At 40.4% G+C, this 25,572-nt stretch overlaps 1 protein-coding gene across 1 annotated transcript in view; it reads right to left on the bottom strand.

Annotated features, from left to right (window-relative positions):
- Nucleotides 1-4,201: 4,201 nt before the first annotated feature.
- The window catches only part of LOC118505448 (headcase protein), a 108,035-nt gene continuing 86,664 nt past the window's right edge, over nt 4,202-25,572 (bottom strand). Inside the window, exons 3-6 of the mRNA XM_036041247.1 lie at nt 25,115-25,303; nt 24,386-24,474; nt 23,824-23,923; nt 4,202-23,720 (exon numbers count right to left, since the gene is read on the bottom strand). Of these exons, the coding sequence (XP_035897140.1) occupies nt 23,547-23,720; nt 23,824-23,923; nt 24,386-24,474; nt 25,115-25,303 (552 nt within the window). The 3' untranslated portion in view covers nt 4,202-23,546. The remainder of the gene's footprint in view (nt 23,721-23,823; nt 23,924-24,385; nt 24,475-25,114; nt 25,304-25,572) is intronic.

A 25,572-nucleotide genomic window follows, 5' to 3' on the forward strand; every position in this document is an offset into this window, starting at 1 on the left:
TCAAGTGTAAATTGAGTTTTCAACGGTTCTCCGCAACACCAAATGTGCTGTTTTAAAAGTAGTTTTTCCACCCCTTTTGCAATGCGGGTCAGCGTAGATTAACAGCTCCGAATAAAGAGCCTGCAGTGTCTAGAGTAAGAGTAAGCCGCAAGGGATTAAAAATCCTTTCAAGCAAACACCACTTGACAGGCTGGACTAACGAGAAAGTTTGACATTTCACGCATTTCACCCAACAATCCACACCCCGTGTGATACTCCATCCACGCCATCACCGACCAGAAACAAGTGTAAGTCCCCCAACATTCGCACATCCAACATTCGACCACCATTACCGCTACATCGGGACTGTGTTTCATGCGTGAATGAATCGGTCATCTCGGATCACGCCTCTGCTGCCTCACAGCATGCCGTGCTCGTCGGGGATTTTCCTATTACATCCCTAGCTCGCCAAAGAATGCAACCTTGCGTTAATAATTCACTTAAAGCGAGCATTGCCCAACTCCGTCTTGTGGAGGGGTAAACACACACACACACACACGCGTCCACCGAATGTGACCGGGAGTCAATGAGATCCGTTTCGCTTTGAAGTTGGTTGGCGGCCTGTTTGACTGACGGATTAGACGCAACGACGTGCCGGCCAGAAACTGATTCCGGTTCCGATTCTAATTGTTCGTTATAAATTTTTGATTGACCTGCTGTTGCTCACCACCGTCCCATCGGACAGCGGACGGTTGTTGGGTGTGTTTGAAGTGGTCAAGCAATCAACTCGATTAGCCGGAGGGGATTGTAAAGTTTCCCACTCCAAGATCGTCGTTGCTGGTGAGGTGTGAGTGTGAGCCAATTTTAGATAGATGATTATTATGATGTAAAGATTAGGAAGATTATCCAGAGAAAGCGTTCGCTGACGGATGGGCCTCTGAAGGTACGTGGCTAATTATTGCTTCTACAATCTATTTCGAAATAAATTGAAGAATTTCGCTCCGTAATAAATCATACGTTGCTGTGGATTGATTTTGTAACTATTGTTGGGATTCCCACTGTTTCCATGGCGACTGGTAAAAAATCTCAACTCCTTCAAGCCTTTGAACAAACAACCATCCGTTACACAGCACGCCGGGCGGGTTTTTGTGTTTGGGAAATAAATTCAATTATAAATGACATTTCGTGTTGAATTGAAGATTCAGCACACCCGGCCGCACAGACCGGCCCAATCTAGCGACGACATCAAACAAAGCCAAAATAGGTTGACCGGAGATTAAGGATGCGAAGCGCGGGAGGATACTGTTTACGGTAAACAACACCCGAAACGGCACACCCGAAGCGTATTGACCGGAAATGAAGCCACATGTGCACGTATTCAGCAAACGAAGAAGCATGGGAGGAAAATTGGAAAACTCCGCACAATAAGGTGAGGGAGGAAAATTCGGACAAACAACGTCCCTTGCCGTTGTTCTCTCGCTCTCTCTCTCTCTCTCTCTCTCTGTAACCCACACGCGTCGAGGTTTTAAAGGCGTTGAAGCACACGGAAGCCCAGCTCGGTCAACGTTACTCACCCCAAACGTTGGCCGGAATGCTGGACGCACCACCCAATGCCAACAACGAGGCAAAGATCAAAGGAACGGAACGTGTTGGATTTTGAAAATATTTTACAAACAACACCCAATTTGTCCGCCGACCGCTACTTTGCCGTTTGGAAGGTGCGAAAGTGGTCGTTGCCTTTTAAACTTAGAGGGGTTTATTGGCAGGGACACTGCTATTTGACCTAATGAGCTGGATGTACGTGGACGTAGTTGGTGTAACAGTGGACGCTTGGTGGTGCCTTTGTATCCCTTTCGTTCTAGTTCTCCTTAAGGATTGCAATTTACAGCGCAACAAATCTCAATTAGCCTATTTGCCAAAGTGCTAGTGATCAGTCTCGTTTTTATTCTAAGAAAGGAGCATAAAATTAATTCAAACGCTCAAATTGTAGTGTACTTAGTTTAAATTGTCTCATTATCTTGGATATTAACTAGATTTTATCAACAAAGCGTTTAAGAAACCCATCGCAAATACCAGCACAAGACAAAGGTATTACAAAACAAACGGGAATATCTTCCAGCCCGTCCTGAGAGGAATAAAAATGGGATGATTACAAGGATCTGCGCAATAACAAGGACCAATGTTTTCAATTAAACCCCAACAAAAGGACATTAACACCACACCATCGACATGCACTGCAGGCAACATTTTGCACGACTTTTGTGATGAACCTCACACACGCGTTCACCCGCCGTGATCGTTGACAAAGGATACAAGCAACTCCTCAAAGAAAGACAACATACAGAAGGCAGAACCTGAAACAGTACCGAACCAGTAACGTGTGTGTGTGGGTGTGCATGGTTGCGAAAACATAAAACGGGCCGTTACCCAGGACATTTGTTACAAAGCCACCCAACCCCCAGTCTCTGGAACAATCCATGCTGCTACTGACCGGTCCAGTTGTTACTCATGGCAACCAATGAAACCTCACAGCAAACTGGGCAAAGATACGGACAGAATTTCGACAGCCAAGGAGACGTTTTTTTTCGTTGGCTTCCTTGGGTTTTGTCATCCGTCAGTAGCAATAATCCACCCGGTTCGGGATTTCGGTCAGCCAGACAGCTACCACCTGCCCGAAAGGATCTGTGGCGCTTTCGGTTGCTGATTACTTATTTATGCAGTCGTTCACTCGCTAAATACTGGCCAGCCATTAGGTGGGCGCACACTGCACGGGGCACCGATCCGCTCGGGGCTTCTTCCACTTTCTCGGTGACTGCTGCTGCTGTGGAAATTTTATTTACGACTTGTCACGCTCGCCTGCCTCCACAATTCCAACCCCACCCGATGAGGGTCCAGAATCATCCAGGGCAACCCCATCTGGTTTGTCGTTGCTTCGAAACTAATAAGTTAATTGTGTGCCGTACTACGCTACACCGTGCCGCACACACACTGCCACTTCCACCGTTCATTAATTTGTCTCGTGCGCGCGCGCGCATTCTTCCTAGAAGCACATACCGAGTGGATCACTGCAAACAAAGAGACCACGTGTGCAATTATTGCAACAACTAACCCGCAACGAATGATTATTAAAAGATTCTTCCAGCGCTTCGGCCGAGGCTGCGATGCTATTTGGTTGACCAACGAGACGAAACGTCCAATGCCTGAAGGCAGTGAGGGAAATCAAAGGACATTTGGTAAGGACTTTGTCCAAATGCGCCGGGGTTACTTTCTTTGTAGTGCGCGCTGGAATTGAGAAACAACTACTGCCAGCGGTTAGCTGTTAATTGAAGCCCGGCGGGCGTTTATCACGGCATCATGCATGCTCCGAGCCACAGTGGACGACTGAGGACAGTGAGACAGTCGAACATAATTGTATTCGACTCGGACAGTAATCGTACGAGAGTATGGAAGAAATAATTGAATTTTGGGTACAAAACTGAACAGCTCGCACGTCCAATAAGTATGAATATTTCATAAATGATTTGTATAATATTATTATTTGTGTGGAAGATTTTTTAAAAATATTTTTGAATGATTATTTTGAATAAACATAATGTATCGTTATTATGTTATTTTTTCAATCCTACTTTATAAATTTGATTATAAATTGTACTAAATTATATTTTTTACTTTATTGGCAAATGAATTGCATTGTTTACATTCATCGTGCTGTATCTTGCACCGAATAGGTAATGCGTGTAGCCTAACCACTAGGCGCAAAACTAGCCGATTTGAAGTATTCAAACGAACGAAAAAATTTGAAATTATTCCAAAGCACGTGCTTTTATTGTGGAGGAGGTTTCTTTCTATCGAAAAATTTTCTGAAAATATCGTAAACAATAAATGATTATAATAACTAGGTAAACTTTCCTTTTCTTAATCACTTACCTTCTTTAGTTGATTTTATTCGACACGTTTCTTTCCAGCTTCCAGGGCCAATATATTCTAGCCATTTTTTTTTGGTTTTCAATGTTTTATTCATATAATCTTCCTGCAAACCGAGAACTTGACATCGATAGTTAGCACACTGAGCGGTGCTTTTGTTAAGTCTAACATTTTTTTATACTTCTTATTAATGTAGTTGTTTGCTTCTGTGTTCAAAGCCATCATCATGTCTGCCCTTTTTTTTCCACACGCTACCCATCATGTACCAGATAGATGTTCGCAATGGTATGTGTGTGTGTTTTTTTTGTTGCTTCTTTTTGCTTTTTTCGACTGATGTTCGAGGATTCGAAGGCTTTTCTTTTGCCTTTGGTTTTAGTAGTGTAGATGGTTTTATTTTTCGGTTTTGCATGACAGTGAACAGTGTTTCCCAGCTGCATGCGCAAGAGCTTTCATTTAGTGGTGTGTGTTTTTGTTTTCTTCTTGCAAATTTCAGCGATTTTGCTTGGCTTCATCAATCGTTTTCTTTTTTAGTATTCATATAGATTTATTGCATGCCACGCGGAAAATTCCTCGCACACATTTAAGTGTACTGTCGCTTTACTTCTTACGGCCGTGATAGCATTGGTTGCCGTGCAGTTCGTTCAGACGTTCGTTTTGTCCCCAAAAACACTGTGTGTGTGTACGCACACCAGCCTACCATCGACACCGCTTGCCTTAGTGTGGTTTACTTTTGTTTAGTGTTTAATTTTAGCATTAATAAGGTTTGTGTTGTCGTATATATATATATCGTATATATTTTGTAGAATTAACATTCATTTTCCACGCACACCCAACCCGCTTGCTTCTTCGTTTCTGTTCGAGCGCTGACACTTCTCCTCCAGCCACCACGTCGCTCTCTCTCTCTCTCTCTCTCTGTTCTCCGTTCTATAGTCAATATAAAAAAGCCTTCTCTTTGAATGTTGCTTCAAAACGACAAATAACATCGCACACTAGTTTTTCGCCTTTTGTTTCATTCTCTCATTCCTGTGTTCATGTTCTGTTGCTGCTCGGCTTTCAGTCGTCTTATACTGTTTGTAGGGATACTTTTAAATAAGAAAGTCTTTGATAGGGTATGTTATCGGTATATTATTCATTCATTTGTGTGTTTTTTTTTCTTTTCTTCCGTCAACGTCAGCCTTTCAGCTCCTTCCCTTCTACTTTTACGCCATATTTATTTTCAATGTTGAGTTTGTATATGGTTCAAGTAGTTATTTTCTCTTACTCTTTAACGCATCATTTTCACACACACACACAGAGAAAAAAAAAGAAAACATTTTTGCTATGTTGTACACTTGTTTTGTTTGTTGGTTTTTGTTTTTGTTTAACTTGTTTCTTTTATGTTTGCGTTTTAACTTTTATGCTTTGTAAATTTTTTTCCTCCCCGTTGTCTTGTTATGTTATTGGTTTTTTTGTTTGTATTTTGTTTTTTTTTTGTATTGGTAATAATATTGAGGTTAGTTTCGTTCTTCACTTTATGCTGAAATGAACTAGGATTAAACGAAGCAAATTTTCACTCACACTGGTACTTTTAACTAGTAAGAAATGCATAACGCAACAACAAATGAAAAACACAGGATGAAACAAACGTCCGGTCGTCTGCTCTATTTGCTATTGCTAACTATTACCCGCTGCAAATCGCTTGGCACGCGCAGCATGCCTTACAACATTTCACGCTTCAGAAAGAGTAGTGAGACATGGACATGAGAATGGGTTGGAAATCGATCGGAGAATGAGTTCGATGAAATGGCCAATGAGGTTTTGGATGAGTGTAAGAAGTGCAGTGTGTTTTGTCATACGATTGTGTGTGCAGATCCCCGCGGGATGTGTTGATGTGCTAAAAACCGAACCGTGTTTGAAACAAAAAAATGCTACATGGAAAACCAATGCCAACCCCACTAGTACTGCGCGCTATGCTAACAAACCGAAAAACGATCCTGCTACTCTGCATCCGTGCCCTGCATAATATGTTCCCGCATTTGTTCACAATTTGTCAACAGTGAATAAACTTTGTCCTTTGTTTTTTTGTTTTCTTCGCTCTGTTCACATATTTCCCTGCCGTCTCCTTTTTCGCCCCCCCCCCCCCCCCTTCACACCTGTCTTCCCCGCTAGTTGTACCGTTTGTTTGTATTTCTACTTTCGTTTTGGCCTGACCACTACCCCCTTTGACCTCTCGCTCTCTGACGCATCCTTCTACCACCCTCTCCACCCTACATTGTTCCACATAAAATCCACCTTTTCGCTCTGCTCTCTCAACAAAATTATGCTTCCATACATACTAAACAGTACTTCTATTTCCCCATTTGCTGCAAAAACCTCACCGTCATATAAACTGTTGCACACACACAGTGTGGCACAAAAAAATGCTGTGGTTTGTTTGTAAGCGCAACATAGATTCCTCTCGTCAAAACGGTTGATACTTTTTCCTGCATAGTTGTGTCTCCTCTCTTATTTCTTTGTTTTCCTCTCCTTTAGCATAATATATATATAAATTGTTCCATTAAGATATTTTGTGGGGTAAAAAGAACGTATGAAGCTCTCTCTCTCTCTCTCTATAATAGCAAAGCGAAACAGAGATAGGAAAAAACATCGATAAATCTACGTAAATTCTGATCGTCCCACCCCGGTAGCATCCTCCTTGATCAGTTATATGTATTTTCGTTTGTATTAAGTGTTGCGTTTGTTTTGTATATTTGTTTCAGTTTTGCTTAAATTATTTGGAACTGTACCAAAAAAACACTTTCACTCGATCTACACACACCCTCTCTCTTCGCTATCCCCTTCGCGCCTTCTTCATTCAGTTTGTTGTCAGTGTAGTTGGTAGTAGTAGTAGTTAGTAGTTAGTTGTTGCAGTTTCTTTTTTGTAATAAGTAGTAGTAATAATTGTGGTTTAAAAAACTCGATCCGCAGCATCCCTCAACATCTATCTCCTCTCTCTCCTCTCTCTCTCTATTCGTTTAGCAAAAAGGTACAAAGTATTCTTCCCGTTTCCTTCCACAATTGCTGATCATATAAAAACAAACAAACAAACAAAAATCACACACCCACACATACAGATAGAAACACTTCTGCCTAGTAATTGCTTTGGTTGTTGCCAAAAAGAATATAATATTTAGTGAAAGCAAACAAATACGCTTAACAAAAACCATTCCCCACCCCCCCTCCATTCGCTAGCAGGACCGGAATTGTCGTTAAACCCGGTGGAGAAAAACAAAAGCATCGCGGAATCATAGTTAAATTGAGGTCTATAATAACATTTCGCAAAACATCGTGCATCGTTTGGGGGAGGGTTTCCGTTCAAGCAACTGCCGCACAAAACGATTAACCTGCGCCCATAAATGGCAGTAATGTTTGTTATTAGTCAATTGCGCGGCTCGCAGGTTAATGCGCATTAGAAAAGGTACGTGACAATGTGCGTAGGGAAAAGAGAGAGATCACACGCTCTTAAGCAAACTCAAAGAGATTAAATATAATTCACTAAAAACGTTTACACTATTGAATCGTGCTCGGCTCGCCGGTTATTACGATTAAACTTCCTTCACTATTTATTATCTCGCGCCTGCCCGCTTATAAAAAGTGTTCACCACGTGCAGTTAAAAGTAAACGAATAATTATTTCCATAAAGGGTACAATAGTTAGTTACATCGTTATAAAAAAAAAAGCGCACTCCTAAAGAGAGACTCAACGTAAGTGCTAGTGTAAAAAAAGAAACACGTGTGCTACGTAAAAATAATTGTGGGGAAAAAGAAGAACAATTAACAGCTAGGTATTTATTTATTTAGTGTACCGCAACGGGACGCTTCGGGTGGTAAATCGAAGAACCTGAACTAAGATATTTCTACAAACAATTGTCCCGCTTTACGCGGCTCTGTTTCACAAATGAAGCAACGAAATAGTAACGGAAAATCTGCTATAATACTACGCACGAACAGTCACATGGAAAAGAGGTTGGAAACACAAAAGTAGAACAGGAATTCTTATTCCCCATCGAAGTACCGAGCGCTCCAAGGATGATCTGCGTGTTTCACCGAAATATTCGCTTTTCCGATCGTAAAACGTAATTATAGGAAAAAAGTTAATATTAAATTCATTACTTCCATATGGTTCTGCTACTTAAACCGTTTCCAAGTGCTTTCGGGCTGCGGGTTAAATGTTATAGAGTGTAGTGTAAGTTTACTCTTAATAGCTTAAAGATTCGATTACATCTCGTTAATTAATAATAATCAATAGAATTCATAATTGTCATAATGATAATAAGTATGAATAATAGTAAAGTAATATAAAAACAATTTGTACTTTCAATCAAAGGATGATGACACATTCCTTCGCTTTTCCCTCTTCGCTGTCAACCCCTTTTATCATCCTCCTCCTCCTCTTTCTCCTTCACTGACTGATTTATGCTACCACTGCGTTTGTGTAATTGTATGTGTCACTAATGACGCCTTAAATGCTGTACACCTTCATTTTTGTAGTCCAAAATTGGCGAAATAAATCATTACACTTAAAGCATTATAATATACACTCGACACATTTTGGTGCATCGTGTGCTTTGTGTGTTTGCATTCAAATTCAACACGATAAGAAGGGTTGAAGAAAAATTCTACTAAAACAAACATCCAACTACGTAACTTTGGGAAAATGGAAATTAATGTTGTCACTGGGATTGGGGAGGGGTGGCTGGGAAATGGTAATGAATAATATGGCAATGTATGATGATGATGATGATGGTACAACAGCAAATATCCGAGGAGCAATAATGAATAATAAATATATCCATAATGAGCCAAAACAAAATGCAACAAAATGAAAACACATTTGCACCTATATAAAGTTGCGATTGCCCTCCGTAGACCGTCAGAAGTCAGTTGTGTACGGAGAAAAAAACTGAAAGAGCAAAAAAAACCAACGCAACAAAAATGTATCGGGACGGATTAATTCGCACGTAAAGTGATATTTGGATCGTCCATCGATACAGTCAGGACAGGAGGCTGGCTCGTACGTTATACCATCGCGTGTGTAATATTGGTAGTGCAAAAATCCCCCTCCCCGTCCGCTTCTTTAAACATCATTTATTTCTGCCCCTGTCTCGCGGCTATATAAAATGAACAAGAAAACATTTAACGAAAATTTGCTAATGAGGTATTTCTGGTAGATCTCTCTTACTATAGTGCAAAATGCGTAAACCCTCCTTTGCGCTTTATGGTCGCAGTTTGTTTCGGTGTAGTAGTACAAGTAGTAGTAGTGCCTTTGAGATTGTAAGTGTTTTGTGTTGTAAAATGCTACCGAAGGGAAATTTCCGGTGAATTTTCCAAGGCGGCAAAGTACGTGTGTAATGCAAATGTTATCGAAATTATTCTTCCCCTTCTCCTACCGCCTCCCAAGTATGTATTATCGATCGTTTGAAATTGTTCTTTTTCTTTGTGGTGTACACAAGCTTTTATCGAGAGCAACTCCCTGTATCGAAAGGCCATCGGTGGATGTGTGTCATCGCTTTAACGCACGAGGCAATGGACAACCATCACACTCTGCAACGCATGACGACGGTTGGAGATATCTGGAATGAATTTAGGCCGATTCTTAGAGAATACCGAGCGCTTAAATTCGACCATTTTTACCATTCACAGTGACGAGTATGACGAGAGTTTGAGTTCATCAAAGCATGAATGTCTTAAGCTTAGTCGCAGCAACACGTAGATGGATTCCCCAACCAACGGATTCCCGGAGAAACAGAAGCTAGTTTTTGTTTTAATTCTTTTGACTTAATCTTTATGAAATAGGTACAAATTTCTCTCATTCATGTTGTATTAACACCACTCACACAGCTACGCTATTATTAGAAATTTTAAACGAGATGCTTACATCAATTGAAAATCACACATACACGCAAATTTTATCTGATTTAATGAGAAAAATACTGCTCTTATTTTTAAGAATGTAATTTTTAAATGCCAAAGTTTTGTGCTTCACTTTTTTATATGCCTAAATATCTAAGATGGAAAATTTTGAAAAATTTTTTATTTTTTTGCCAAACGACACTTATTACACAATATCTTAAGAGAAGAAAAGTTTATCCTTATATCCTCACACAAAGTTGACAGCAACAAAAAAATCACACGTACACGTTTTCTAAACATATTTTAAGAATCAATATTAGCTTTCTCTGTTCCCGTTCGTTCGTTGGTGGGCTACGGTATTTGCAGTTTTAGGGAGAAAATTCACAGTGAGAGTTCTTATTTTACATGACCATGGGAGAAGGTGCTTCTCCATGACCATATTTCATCACACACAAACACTCACGCGGATTAAATTCAGTGACTGAATGGAAAAGGATTTAGTTCGAATTGAATTGTTTTTTTTTTTACCACGCGAAAAACCAACCGAAATTCACAGATGTTGGTAGGAAGCTTCCTGGAGCTTCTCGATCACAACAGAGCGCATGCACTGGAAGGTGTTCCTGTGCATGTACTGGAAAAAAAGGAAATGCTTAGAAATGGTATGCATGGTTAGAGAGCGAATTATTCGTCAATGTTTTAATTCCTTTCCGAAAAAGAATGATTAAGTTGATATCACACTCACAGAATCACTGGGAAAATTGGGGACTTTTTTTGTTGTGTTTGGTATTTCTTGTTTTCTTTGAAATGTACCACGTATCTGACGCTATTGCTTCGCATGGCATTTTTTTTTGATTTTTTGTTGTTGCTTTAGAAGCAATCACATCTGATGGGGGTTTTCTTTTTTGGTATTCCGAAACCAGATCACACTTGTTATGTCACAATATGATTTTGCTTTTACTTCAAATGCTCTTGCACCCTGCAAAGCAGGGGAAAAGAGTTGTGTATTGAAATTGCTCAACGCCTTTCAACTCGCTTGTTGGTAGCCAGAAAACGGATTCTCTGCCACCGAAAGCTCGCCACACACAAATCTTTGTACGTAGTTGGAAAGGATTGTTGAGGATCATCACAATTCGCTTTTTTGAGAGGTTACATTTACATCCAGCAGTGTGTGGATAATCACATCATGATTTTGAAAGTTTGTGTGTCCGGTGCTTGTTTAGATTCGCTCGGAAGATGGCGACCAGGTGCGTCACAGTTAGTACATTTCTGATATATGTATATACTCCACAGAAACGGTAGGGAGAATGTTTAAGAATTTTTTCGATAACATTTGCATCAGTAGTATTGGATTTTGCCACTCTCAGTTACTTATAATGAACGAGTTTTGTTGGGACCAAAAAATTAAATCAGTATAAAATATACAAAAAACAATAATTTTCTTCAAGTATGTATGTGCTGAAGGGAGATATGATGCAAGCCTACGGTGAGAAACAATCTTTAGACATATTTACGCTCTTTCTTGGGGTTGGAACAGTTGATTGCTGTAATTCACACAATCAGGAATGACAGGTCAGGACATTTGGTCACAACTAATAGCATTACAACTGATCGAAAGCTCTGAAGCCTATACACTTCGATTTATACACTTTCACACTAAATGTAACATAAAACGATCAATGATCAATCAAAAGGGGGATAATTGAACTTGTAAATATGCTTGCAAATAAAGTGAACGGGGCTCCACAGGTGCAGATGAACTAAACCCCTGTACAGTTGGATTCAACATACAACATAGCTCGTGTGGTGCTTTCTTCGCTTAAATGTCTTATACATCTAGATAGCATGCGTTTCGACGTTCATTATACATAAAGATAGGAGGTGCATTGGGACTAAGATCTACGAATAAAATGGTACTACGTTTGAATACATGTGCTAGAGTTTTTGTTTGTAGGAATATTTGTTCGTGCCTTTTCTCAACCTTCTCACATAATCCGTCCTCCATCAAGATAACTTCTAGGTACGTGTGGTTGTGTCTGTGTGTACTTAAATGATCGTCTACCTCTTCTCTAAGCCAACGAAACCCCTAATCGCTTACATATCTTTAACATAGACTTTACTTAGGATTAAAACAAAAAGGGTTGCTCCTCTCCCGCAGTACGAATTGTAATTGCATACAGGTCTAGAATATGATTGTTATTGGTAAGGAATAGTTAGGAGCGTATCGTGTGTCCGGATTAATGAAATAATATTTAAAAAACAGCAAATAAAGATATCCTTCGGGATCGGGAGGAGATGTGACACGTGCGTAAATGTGCGTTCGATCCCTAGAGTGTCGGTTGAGTGTATTGTGTGGCGTACACATGTTTGTGGACGTGAACGTGATCAGTGACATAAAGGGAACACATAAAAAAACACAAGTAACAGGTTGATAATGTTGACGACGATGATGATGATAATGATTGTGATGATGACAATGAACAGATGTAATGGTGGTTGGTAATGTATAGAAATAAATATGTATATCTGTTGCGTGTTGTCGGCACGCGCGCCCACGCTCACTACCTAACTCTCACTCATCCAGTTATGCTGCTCATCTCTCGTGTGTGCACTTATATTTCATACACTATATTAGTTGTCGTTACATTCCGTTGGTTCTCTGAATTGTTGTGAGCTTTAAAATCCTCATTTTTTTTTTGTTGAACTGATAATGCTTGGCTGGCTGGCTTGCAAAAAAATTTGTTTGCTGCACAAAACAAAGTACTTCATTATATTGCTTTACAATACACAGACAGATATTTCGGGTTCGCCGATAAATTGCTTTCTGCAAAACATTTTTTTCGTCTACTAGCATTTGCTCCACTACCGTTAATGTGTTTGAACAAAGTGCATTTAACTTACAAGCAATGTGTAGTTTAGTTTGTTTTTTGTTCAGCTAGAGCTCTATAATTGTATCTCTCTTTTTTATTAAGTTTGGAGCATTGCTGCAACTGATTCGCTGAGTGTTTTCACCCTGAAATGTTTACATGGTTTTTGTTGTGGTTTGATTTATTCCTCGTATAGCTTATCCTCCTAAATATTGTATTTTTATTTTTTCTTTTCTTGCTTCAATAGTACAAACGAATCCTGATTCGTTAGTGTTATTATGCTGCTGTTGTGCTTCATCCATCTTAAAGGAGAGGAATGATCCTCGTAATGTTGTCCTCACATCACATTAATCACTCTATATATGCTAGGTTTTACATGTTGTATTAATGTTTTCTCTATTGTGTTAAAGTTTTGCAATTTGTGTCTATAATATGATATTTGAGGTAAATAAATATTTTCGAATCGCTTTTTTTTCTGTGTGGGTCCACCGAACATGGTTCTGTTCGCTCTTGCTCGCTCGCTCTCTCTCTCTCTCTCTCTCTATCGCTGGTTTGCTGATTACCTTTATCATAATTTGTTGTCACAATTGGTGAAGTCCTTTCGTTACTTCTAATACCTATTCAGTATTGGTTTCAAGTCTCTTTACTTCAGTTCTTTGCCGTACCAATTAAATTTAGCGTAAGTCAAATTGCCTCCTGAATTTTTTTCCGGTGTTTTTTGTTTCATTTTTTGTGTTGGCTGGCTGGCTGGCTGGCTGTGAGGTAATTTTCGTTTTCGATTTTACGGTGCATGAATGTGAGGTTTTTGCGCGCGTATGGCAATCGCTTAATTTTTTAATGTTCTATGCTTCATCAGCAACTCTACCAGCTACTCACAATACAATGGGTGGACAGAAAATTTTGCATTGAAGATTCTATCTTTTACATTCAAGGGTAGATTTTGTTCTTTTTGTGTATTTGTTCAGCGTGTATTAGTGTATTGAGAAGTGTATTTTGAAAGACGAAAACTCTACTGACACTTATTAAATTCAATATATTTTAGTTAGTCTACCTCTCTTATAATCGGTTTGGAAATGGGAGGAGCGGATGAAAATAAACATTACACGCCGCTTCAAATGAGCAGCATGTGCTGCTCATCAGCATCTAATGTTGAACCCTTTTTCAAAATAGTTTTGCTTTACCTTGCCTATCTTTCTAAGAGCCGCAGTTCCGCTCCCAAAAAAGACAAACCTAGCACACAGAAAGTATATCACCTTTTCGCTTGTTTAATATGTGTGGGGGTGCTGCCACACACCATCATCGCAATTGATGATTGGAAATGTTCATATACTTCAAATTTTTAGATCGAATCGTTTCATCCTAGTAGAGTGTAATGCGTTAGTTTTATTCTAACAGATTTTCATCATCATAATTAGTCTTCTGTTGTTTTTTCTTTTTGACGAACACACACACACCTCTCATTCATTTACTGGAAGTAAAGCAAACGAGAAGCGTGTGTCCTGAATTTCGATCGCGCTTCGCTCCATTCCGCAGTGTTTTCATCATTCAAATTACATTTAGATTATTGGTGCGCTGATTTAAATGCAAAACGAAGAAAAAAAACGTTCCAGTCTTCTGTTTTTCCGTTGATCCTACTAAATATTATCTGAATTTTTTTTGCCCGATATATGGCCTGACATATATCCAGTCTTCCACAACATATATCGCATATCGCTGTCCGTCCTCCACGTGTGGGAGAGCTTCCTGATTCCCGACGACGACGACGACGCCGAGTAGAGTCACTAGATTTAGTGGGTTTTTTTCCTAATCCGCGTTTCGTTATGAATTAAGTTTTGTTTGCTATAGTGTGTGTTAGAATCCCTTTCTAAATTGTATATTTCATTTAAATACCTCACAAAGGAAAGCATTCGCGCACACAAAATCGGTACCTGCAAGCAAGATGTAACTCTCCGATAGTTTTTTGGGAGGGGTAAAGATTGGAATTACGATACACAGAATTCATATGCTTCAAAAGACGGGAGACCGGAGACAAAAATGTACATTCCATACGTATCGGGTGTTTCGTGTTCCTTAGTCTGCTTTATTTGCGATTGCTGTTGTTGGAAGTTGTGTGGTTTTGCAAGAAGGACTTGACTTGACTGACGGGCTGATTTTACAGCACATTAGGAAAGTGTTGTGAGAATGAATCTATTGATAGCGCGTCATTTTTTTTGTTGGAAGTCAAAGCAGATTTCACTCGATTTGGTCCGCTTACCAGCTCTCTGTTTTTGTTCGCTCGTCTGCATTACTCTCAACCTGGCCGGAGTAGCACTAACTTCCGTACTCTCACCGACATTATTCAACCGCGTTGGACCATCATAATCGTGTTACTTTTCAATTCAAAGCGGTATGTAAAAGGGTTTCGATTTCGGGTAAACCTAAACTTAATTTATTAAAAGCGGGTTGCGGAAAATGTTTGAGGCTAGTCTCAAACTGCGTAAAACCACTTTCCATCTCCGAATGGGTCGAACGATTTGTTTCCGAATTCGTAACACATTTCGACTCAAAATACGTACATTTAAAGGGAGTGTATTTAGTGTGTATCTTAAAACGGGATCCAATAGGTGTGTGAGTGTAAGGGGTTCGGTGATGTCTATAATATGCCTACAATTGAATATCAATTAATCTAGCGATAATATTTATTATTATACCTGTTCGTTTCATCATCATCAATTTCATCACGTCAAAAAATGGCAGTTTCAGAATTATTGATTTGGTTTGATTCGTCTATTGTTGGTATTACCGATTATTTTACTTTTTTTTTGTTGTTGTCACATTTCACTTGTTACACAGTTTTTTTTTTCACTCAAAGTTAGAACAACTCATAGCGTGGGATGGCCACAAACGCAATAAACGCACATTTACTCCTGCTCGAATCGGGTTTCGAAGTTTCATGCCAGTAGGGGGAAAACGACTTTGGCAAGGGCTTTTTCTCTCTCTCTCTCTCTTGATTTCTGTTTCAATTTAATTCAAATTCAATTTTTAAATATCACATATGAATGTATGCTTGTGTCGCTTCACTCCGTTGCTTCGTAGCGTTGGACGTTTTCGTGTGTTGTAATTGTGTTGTGTCCATCATAGAGATTACATTCACTGGAAATCGTACCGATCGAAGGATTCTTCATGCCTGGATCCAGCAGATGGTGATTGGTGCAAATTTTGTTTTCTTTAAATTCCTCTCGTGGAATAAAAATGCCGATTAGAATGATTAGTCAATTTAGGTTTTAGTTTTAGTATTTGCTGCAACTCATTATGCCCAGTCAATTTTGCTACATTTTTGCTCCAGCTATTTAATTTTTTAGATTGTGTTTAAAATTTTCAAGAATTTTTCTGATAAGATTTTTTAAATTAAAATCGAGGGATTGAAAGTATGATTGAACCCCATGTTGGATGTTACATTTTCATCATTGATCTCAACAAAACTTCCACAGTGCATGAACGGCAGCAGCTTACTGTACTCCCCTCTCGCTCTGTACAACTTATGAAACTAAAAGCATCCGAGTCATCGAAAAGGAACTGCACGAAAAAGGAACGTAGCGTAACCAGATAAACTTTACTTTCTCCCCTCTGCTACCACAGACGGAGGGGGAACCTAACACAAGACATGGACTAAGAACAAATGTTACTAGTTTATATTTGATTTAATTTGTACTTCAAGCATGTATCTATTTGTATCTCATCTGCCTCTCCTACACATAAAATACGTTTTATCCTTACGGCATTTTTGTTTCATTTTTTGTTACTGAAGCAACGAGAACAGAACTCAAAGTCAAAGCATCAAAAATTCCAAAGCGATATACCATGCTCCCACTGCCAACTTCAAACATTTGTTTCCATAGTGAATAAAACTGCTCCTATATATTACACAAAATCGATCGAACGCATCCGTAACGAAGCGGGGGCTTCACTCGTGCTTCTCTCGGTGTGGTGACCGTCCATGGGGAACAGGAGTGGAAAATCCAAAGGAAAAAACATAACGAAACGAGAACTCTTCGACCACGCGGAATTGTATCTCCAACGGATTGTGCCTCGTGGTGCCCACCAGATTAATGTCATTTTCACCTTTGTACCGGGGTAGAATATTAGGGTGGAGTTGACGTTTAGGAGGGTTTATATTTCAATCGGTATAACCAGGTTTGTTGATATCGAGGGCTGATCTACAACATCAACAGAATGTAAAATCAAACTTGGCGTCTCAAACACACCACTGGCAGTGCTTCAGACCATATTGGGGGTAGTTGTTCACTGTAAAAATTACCTGAGCTAAGTTTGTATTTTTTTCTTCTGCTGGCTAGCAACTGTGGCGCCCTAGAGTGTTCTAGGGTGTTCTACCATTCTTTTCAAACCGACAGGGTAAGAATAAGAACAGTCCCATTTAGCCGTTTCATTGTATATACTATTCGAGCTGTACTGCAAAAAAGAAAAGAAGTTGTAACATTTTGTTCTCTCCTGTTGTCTGTTGTGTTGTTGAGCATTTCCTCCACTTTTACTTCGTTTTGTTCCTATTTTATTATTTGTGTAGATTTGCTTCGCTTTTTTGAGGTATATTGGTGGCAAGTTTTTCGTTTGTAAATTTGTTCCTTTTTTCCCTTTTGTCGCTGTTCAATAATGCAAGCAAAACGTACTACAAAGCTGCCGCTACGAGAGGTTGGGGTGGTATTTATATATCGCGTGGTTTTCTTCCTCGTTCGCTTTCCTTCGAAATTCTACCACCGTCTTTTTCTTTTTTTTTGTACAAAATTTGAGGTTTAATGCGTTTGCTTTTGTTCTTTTCAGTTGATGCGATCAAATTTTGATCAGTATTTATGTTATTAGGTTGGTGTGACTGTGTATATATAGTGTATGCGCTGCTACCGTATATCCTACTACTTCAAATTTGTCTATGTAAATCGTTTTCTTGGTAAGAAAATGTTTCAGAATGATTTTATTTTTTGTTAAATGTTTGGCTAGTTAAAGTACTTGCATCATGACTCTAATGGATTGATCTGCTTTTGTATTGCAATTTCAACCGCAGTGACGGCGACGTGCTAGTGCAAATTCCATCACTGTAGCTGATGGAGTTAATTTTAATCATTCTTAGTCTCCCCCTTTCAGTGACAATGTCTCGCCGTGTAGCAAAAACTGACGTAACAGAGAAGACGATTTTCTTGTGTGTTTTTTTTTTTAACTAAATGTTTTACTTTATTAGTTTGTTTAACAAGTAATTCGCTCCAAACAAATGCGAAATTAGTAACGGAAATTGTTAACTAAAATGTCTATTCATTGTTTACAATCGATTTACAAGTGGAAAGTAACAGAAACATCATTAGTAGTAGTAGTAGTAGTGGAAAAGTAAAATGTATGCCACCCCACCTCTTCTGCCTCGAAGAGTTCGAAGCACTTTAAAGACCGATTTGCTCTAGTTAATTGTTTTACTTAATTAGTGTGTGTTTCTTCTTATGACATATACCAGGGTACAGAAGCAAGATTCAGGGAGCGAAATCGTTTCAAGATTATCTGTACATTTGTGTTCAAACTGCGAGGATACATGGCATGGAAGCAAAACATTGCTGGGACAAAATTTTACTGATAAAGATTAAGGTATATACTAATGTGTGCTTATTTTAAAAGATAACACATACGAGGAGTTTTGTATCTGCTGCTTCACCTTCACACCCACACCAAGTACCGCCGGTCTTCAGTGGATCGGCCGAGCAGCCGATATTTGTACGTGTTGCCATCAGATGATCTGAGTTGTTGTAATAAGAGCGTTTCCCGAACTGCCATTTGCTTGTTTTTGCAAATTGAGGAGCGTCGGGTTTGCTTTCTTCTTTTTTTTTTCTTCTTCCCTTCTTTATTTAAAACTTTATAAAACATAAAATTAACACAATTGATATTAATTTATGTGTTTCAACTGCTCACGAGCCGACCCACTGAAGACAAGGGTACACCGGAAGGGGGTTACACACCCGACAGTGAGAGCAGATGTTTGACCGTTACGTGACATCAAAAGACCACCTCCTAACGAGCATAGACAGTAGCGTTGCGGGCATGATTTGGAGCTAATTTAACTACTTACACACGTCGATTAAGAAGAAGGGTAGGTCCTTTTTCATCTTCTTATTACGTTTGTTATATGCTAACAAAAAAAACGGGGGACATGGTATCTTATACTAGTATTCTGGGGGTGTATGTTTTGCTTTAAACTGGTATTTAGAGAAACACTGCTATTAACAAGGATATGTTTCAACAAATCGTAATCGATCGTGTAGAAGTTCGTTCCGCGCTGTCGCTTCAACTGGATGAAGACTGCACGCAGCACTGGAATCGAACTCTAGCTGCGCTTATACCCTAGTCCTTGTTAAACAACCAAGACTTACGTGTCTGCTTAGAATCAATTCATCTTAGCAATTCTAAACGTTATGTACATGCAAATTTGAAACGAAATTTTCTTGTTCCACAGGAACGTAAAATTAGTATGCAAGCGCAAAACTCATTCGACAACAAACCTAAAAATTCTGAGACGAAAAACAAACTGATCAACGCTCGCTTCTTGCCTGAGTTGCATTCCCGCTAGCTTTACACTGTGGTACCATGTAACATCCAAACTTTTCGTATCGAAATTGAAATGAATTTTGAAGCATCCAATATGATTGCTCGGAAAAAGTTTTGTTGGTTGGGAACTGATGGACTGATTGTTTCTATTCGGCATTTTATATTCGTAGGAGAAATTTAAAGACAGGATTTACGATACACACACCACCACACACGATAATGCCACAATTGTCAATTTGGTATTCTTTTAATCTTGAAACAGCGATTACACTGACTACAACTACATTTAAAAATTCCGGAAGTCTTACACGAATCGACGCGATGGGGTCGATATTAGGTTTATGAATATGCTCACACGTTTGAAAAGCGAGAATGACCAATCATGAGGATGATGATGAGTAAGCACGGAACGTAAGAATGAATCATTTCATTAGAATGAGATTGTAAACGGGTTTCGATCAGTCCATTCATATTGCGTTCTCCTCCAGTGCACACACTTGTCCGATTCTGTTTGATTTGGCATTTTTTTTCCGAGCATGTTTTTATTCGGCCAATTTGTGCTGCGCACAGCGCACAAACTGAGCCACAATTTTGATTTACAGTCTAATCCAATAATTTCACGCCGCGACTACGTTCGTTCGCTCGCTCCACACCGGGCGACAATCGTTGACGACACACAGTACCACGTAATGTAATTAGGTTTCCTTGTATAATCCCACATCCCAAAATATCTCAAAAAACAGAAACGCCAACGAGTGTGCGGCGCGCGCTGCTACGCTCAAAGCCAGCCCCGTTCGCTTCCGAAAAACGTGCAACACAAAAATACCAAGTTTTTAAAACTCGCCTCTAAAATGCATCGAAAAAGGAACATCGTCCAAACGTAATCACCGCTAAGGTAATAGCTTTCCGATCACTGGTAGGAGCCTTCCCTCACACAGACGGCAAAAGGTGGCTCCACCTCATATCGTTTTTCCTTATTATCAAAAAACCGTATCTCTATGCCCTTTCTTCCATTTCTGGTTTCCGGTTTCTTTTTTTTTTTTTGTTTCCCTGGATCACAAGTAGCTTTAATTTTGTCATTTGATGCCTTAAGTTGGTGCGCGCGCACTTCCCATACGATAAAATCGGCTCACTGTTTTTTTGCAGGAAAAGTTTGATTTCGTAATTCTATAACACATTTACGAGTACAGCTCGAGCGAACACGCCACTTACTGTATAGTTCCGTTCCTTATCAAAAAGAGACAAAATCGGTTCACGTACAACAGAAAATGTAAGTAAGCAATGTAAAAATGCAAACCCACACGCACACACACACACATTCCGCCAAACAGTATGTCCATTCGCAAGAATCGTTCATTCCTGGGGTTTGGGTTTGCTAGCGAAGTGAAACGCCACCAGCCAGCACTCAAATTCATCCATTCACTCAAATCACTCACACACACACTATATGGAGGATGGTCCTTGTGCGTTTCGCGAGGCGTCTTCTGCCGCGGAAACGCACCCGGATACATCCGAACGCGTTCATCCATATTGCTTTCTAATCGTGCACTGAATCGTACGCTATTTACAAGTAAAAATGTACTCCGTACTCGGTCGTATGTCAATTACAGTGAGCCCATAATAGCACATACGCGCGAACCCTAAACGCTAAGGATGATAATTACTTACTGCTACACTCGTCTAATCTTACAGTCGAATGCATCTCTTCGCTACAACACACACACACACAGAGTGGGATGGTAGGTGTTTTGTTGGCGTGAAATGTTACCTGATATTTTAATGTTTGTCTTAACACTATATCCTCCATTGCTTTTCATCGATGTTTTTCGCTCTTCAAGAAGCTCCTCAGCTCCTTGCCTGAGGAGTCGGAATAAAAACTATGCATAATGTTGAGAAGGATAGACGCTAATCCTTGCGTTCACTCTTTCACAGTTTGACAGTATATGATTTTCATTTTTAATTACACTCCTCGACCTCTTTCCTTACTTTTTTTTCTCTTAACTTTCCTCAATGATTGTGTGCATTTGTCGAAACGCAATTCCTAACCTCGTCGGGCAGACTAACAGAAAAAAAGTCCAGCACCTTCGGCGTGCGGCACAGCGGATCGGTCAGATCCTATCGTACACGCGGCACTCGCCGAAGCTACTGGACCGGATATAGTCCCTGAGGTTACGAAGTACATGAAACTAAAAAGCAATAAAATTAACTGCCTTATTATTCGATTAGATGGCTAGTACTTTGAAATGGGGGAAAAGCGCTAGAATTTATATACTAAACCCTTGCGTCAGAAACCCCCAAGCCGAATTATTACAACACTTCCTTTTACGTTAATGTAATTTATATGCAGCGGTGGTAGATGTCGCTTAACGTACTGTTACAAGACACATAAACATATACTTTTGTTCATGTATGTTACTCTTAACTCTGTGATTTCTTTTTTTTTTTTGCTTATGCAAAACGACGATATACATTACTTTTACATCTAACAACCAAAGAAAACGACCATTTTGCGAGATTTGTTGGTACATTCTTACACCTATAAGGAAGAAACGATACTGAAACAATGTACTTTTAACTGTCGAAATTGTTCTTAAACCATCCCTACTACGCTAGAATAACTATAATGGTGTAAAAAACATGGTGAACGAAGGCTTTCGATTCGAGATAAGCGGTTACTAAATAAAACAAACAAAAAGGTGTAAAAAGTTTTTGACAAACAACAGAACATATGTCTCCAAAGCATCTATCAGAAAAATAAAAAATAAACACAAAAAAAACTAAATAATCTAACGAACAACTTTGCGAATCATTGCTATGTTGAAAAAAAAAACTGGAAAAAAGAACCATTTGGAAACAAAACCATAAAGTAGAACTAAATAACAAAATTGCTCTAAAAGTGAGATTAAACACTTTCACATCGAAGAAACGGGAGACAGTAAACAATAAAAGAAAACCAGTTAAAAAAGAAACAAAAACAAATTGTCTAATTAAATATATTAAGATAGTTGATGACGTCATCCGATGCCATGGCCATGAACGAACCAGCAACGGATGTGTCACGCTGCTCTACGGTCCCAATGCTTGCATCCGCATCCTTGGCAATGGCGCTGCCGGAGTTCAAATTTGCGGACTCGCCCATACGTAGCGATCGCAGCACACTAATGTTGCTACCATTGGCTACCGTTGAACCATCCACACCGGCTGACCACGGTGTGTGTGTCCAAAGGGAACTAAGCTTTGGTGTAGGTTCGATCGCATTCTCCGTAGCGGTAGAACACAGTCTACCACCACCACCCATCGATTCCTGTACTCGCAGAAACTGAGATCCTACCGTGTATGGTTCTCTAGTGCCGGAAGGAACATCAGATCGCCAAACGTGTTGGCTGCTGGCAGCAGCAGTAGTACCTTGATTCATTTCGCCATTCATACCTCCTGCTGTTCCCGGTTCCGGTGCCGACCAGATAGACTCTAATGGCTCGAGAGCTTGCTGCGGACCGCTGACCAGTCCGAGCTTGCTTTCCCAGATACTTGTACCAATGTTGCCAGGGCAGATGGACGGGGTTTTGGGAAGGGTGGCGGGTTCAGTGTGTTGGGATGGAGGGACACAGGGTAATTGCTGCATCTGTGCAGACACCATCGACGTTGGTGTTTTGTGGTTGGCAGTGGATGTTGTCCAGGGTGTGTACAATTCTTTACTTAAGCTAGTGTACAACGCGTTCGAGGTAGGGTTTGTTGTAACTACACTAGGAAGAACCATTGCCGGTTTGAGTGATGCTGGTGAAGGACTCACCAAAGATGATGCCGCCGCTGCTGCTGCCGCTACTGCTGGCGGTGACGGTGGTGCCGGTCCCCAGAGCGATTTATTGCCCCAGATGATGTTTGACAGGGCGGGGTTAACAGTAGGATCATGTTTCGATACTGTACCTGTCGCGATTGCTTTGTTGTTAAGCTGATGTTGCTGAACATTCGTGGAATTGCCAGCGAGCAGCCCGTGGAGTTGCTGATGCTGCTGGAGCTGCATGTTGCTAGGTAGGTTGGTAGCGGCCCGGCCACTACCGACGTTGGAATCACCACCGTAGGATGTCGAGAAGCCCGAATCGTTGCTTGTGCTGCTGATGTTGCTGATGGTGCTGCTGTTGCTGAGATGACGCAGCTCCTGAATGAACGAGTTCATTGCAGCAGAATCTGCTGCAGCTTTGTCGGCAACAGTTCCCGTCGAAGCAGTGCACGAAGCGGACGAGCCGTTGAACGGTGACTGTTGCTCCTGCCGGCCGGATGCTTCCGCCAGCGAGCCACCGTTCACACTCGACTTGGGAGATTCCAACGTGGCCTCATGTTATGGCCAGTGCTGGAAGAACTGCATGGGCTGCTTGGTGTAGCAGTAGGCCAGTGGCTTCACGAAATGATTGTCCTGAGCCGAACAATACGGACAGGACACACTGTGACTGTAATCGCTGTAGAAGTTCAACCGTTGATTTGGCGACAGCATCAGTTTGAAGCAGTTGTTGCACTGTGGAAGATATAGGAAAATAAAACATTGAATTGATAATTTAAAAAAAAATCTTGGTTAATACAGCTACGCAGATATGCAGATTTATGCATTCAATACATACCTTTAATCGTTCAGTGCAGCATGGCATAGCAGCAAAGATGTCGTAAGAGTACATCGTTCCAAGAACAAGCGACGAACCGTCCCACTTGTTCACACAAAATCTATAAGAAAAGAAAAACACGTAGAAACAACGATATGCAATTAAAAATTAGTTTCATCAATCGTTTGCTACATGCAATGAACGAAACTACCACTTGAAAAACCGATCAATCATCATGCTGAAAACACAACCAAGCAAAGACGGCTACAAAAAGCTCGTAGTCCGCCAACTCGCTGCTCATGAATATTCGGGTTAATTGACCGTTCAGAACAAGAATTTCCATGAAATTAATTCACTGATAATCCATCGCACTCGGAAAGGAGTCGCCACTATGTTCCATTCCATTAGCTAGAGCATCCGTTCGTTGGCTCGATGCAATATGATCGGTTTTCGTTTACTTTGCCACCTCTCTCTCATCCACGTTCACGTCAGCGTCTCGATTGGTACTTTAATTTCGCCCGATCAGCTTCGATTCTCATCGCCCTCTGCACCAAAAAAGGCTGGAGAAAAGTTTGATATTTACCTGCACCGTACGACACGGTTTGGCTCGACGCCTTCCAAGCACGCCATGCAGACGGATGTCAGATATTGGACACGATTCTCGTACTTCACCTGTAGACAAGAAAGAAAACCAACACAGTCACCAACACGTCCTAGCGATATGTATGTTATGTAAAGCGATCTAATAAAGCAAGGTTCGGTTGGGCGTAAAGCATTAGCATAACCCCGCCCGTTAGGGACTACACTGTTTGGGTGCACTTCCTCGCGGTTAGGTGCTGCGGAGAAGCGTTACGTACTTAATCGTTTATTAATTCACCGTATGGCATACGATTCTTGGCCAACAGGTCGTCTAAAGTTCGTCTTTGTTTCGTTTCGAAGCTAAGCGTCAGTCATACCTTTCCACTGCGAACGAAGCGCACGGAAGCAGTAGTACATCATGTACTGCCATTATAAACCATCGCGGGCGAACCCGGACGATTTCCCGACGATACGATACCACGGACGCCGTGCAGTCATATGGTCATTATGTCGTTGTGTTCCTTGTACCTAACAGCCAAATGCCCAGCCCAAACAACACAGCAGTGTGCGCGACGTTCGGAATAATCTTACCAAAATTTAGGTCAACAGTGACATTGACATTTTAGTCTAGGACTATTGGAAGTCAATTGTCTGCCGTCCGTCCGCACACACCGACGTAACCATTTTTCTTTTGCAGACAGAAAACATATACATAACAGCCCTGTGTACTTACCTCAATGCACCCTTTGTTGTGTTGCTTCGGACTGAGAAAGAATGTTCCATCGACCAGCGGATACCGGTCAAAGACTAGCATCGGTTCCTCGCAAAGCACACACGCCACGCGACTCTTGTGCTGTGCGGCCAGCGAAGACAGAATGAACAGACGTGTTTCGTCGTTTCCGTGATTGCCTTCATCTTCAATCTGTAATAGAGATGGATAGGAATAACGATATCTATTACTGCGACATCATACAGCAACTACGCAATTACGCACTTAAGCTACAAATCCTTATTAGTTACACAATAAGCTCGTCCTTTTTCACTCGATCTTTAAAATTAAACAACCTTACTTTGAACATTTCCTGTCTAGCGAGCTGACAGTGCATAACCGACTTACAAAATGTCAAAAACATTCCAAGAATCTATCACACTTCCTTAGATGCATTTTTCAAAACTCTCCATACCATCATT

This window comes from Anopheles stephensi, chromosome 2, assembly GCF_013141755.1.
Source record: "Anopheles stephensi strain Indian chromosome 2, UCI_ANSTEP_V1.0, whole genome shotgun sequence".
In the NCBI taxonomy this organism is placed as follows: Eukaryota; Metazoa; Arthropoda; class Insecta; order Diptera; family Culicidae; genus Anopheles; species Anopheles stephensi.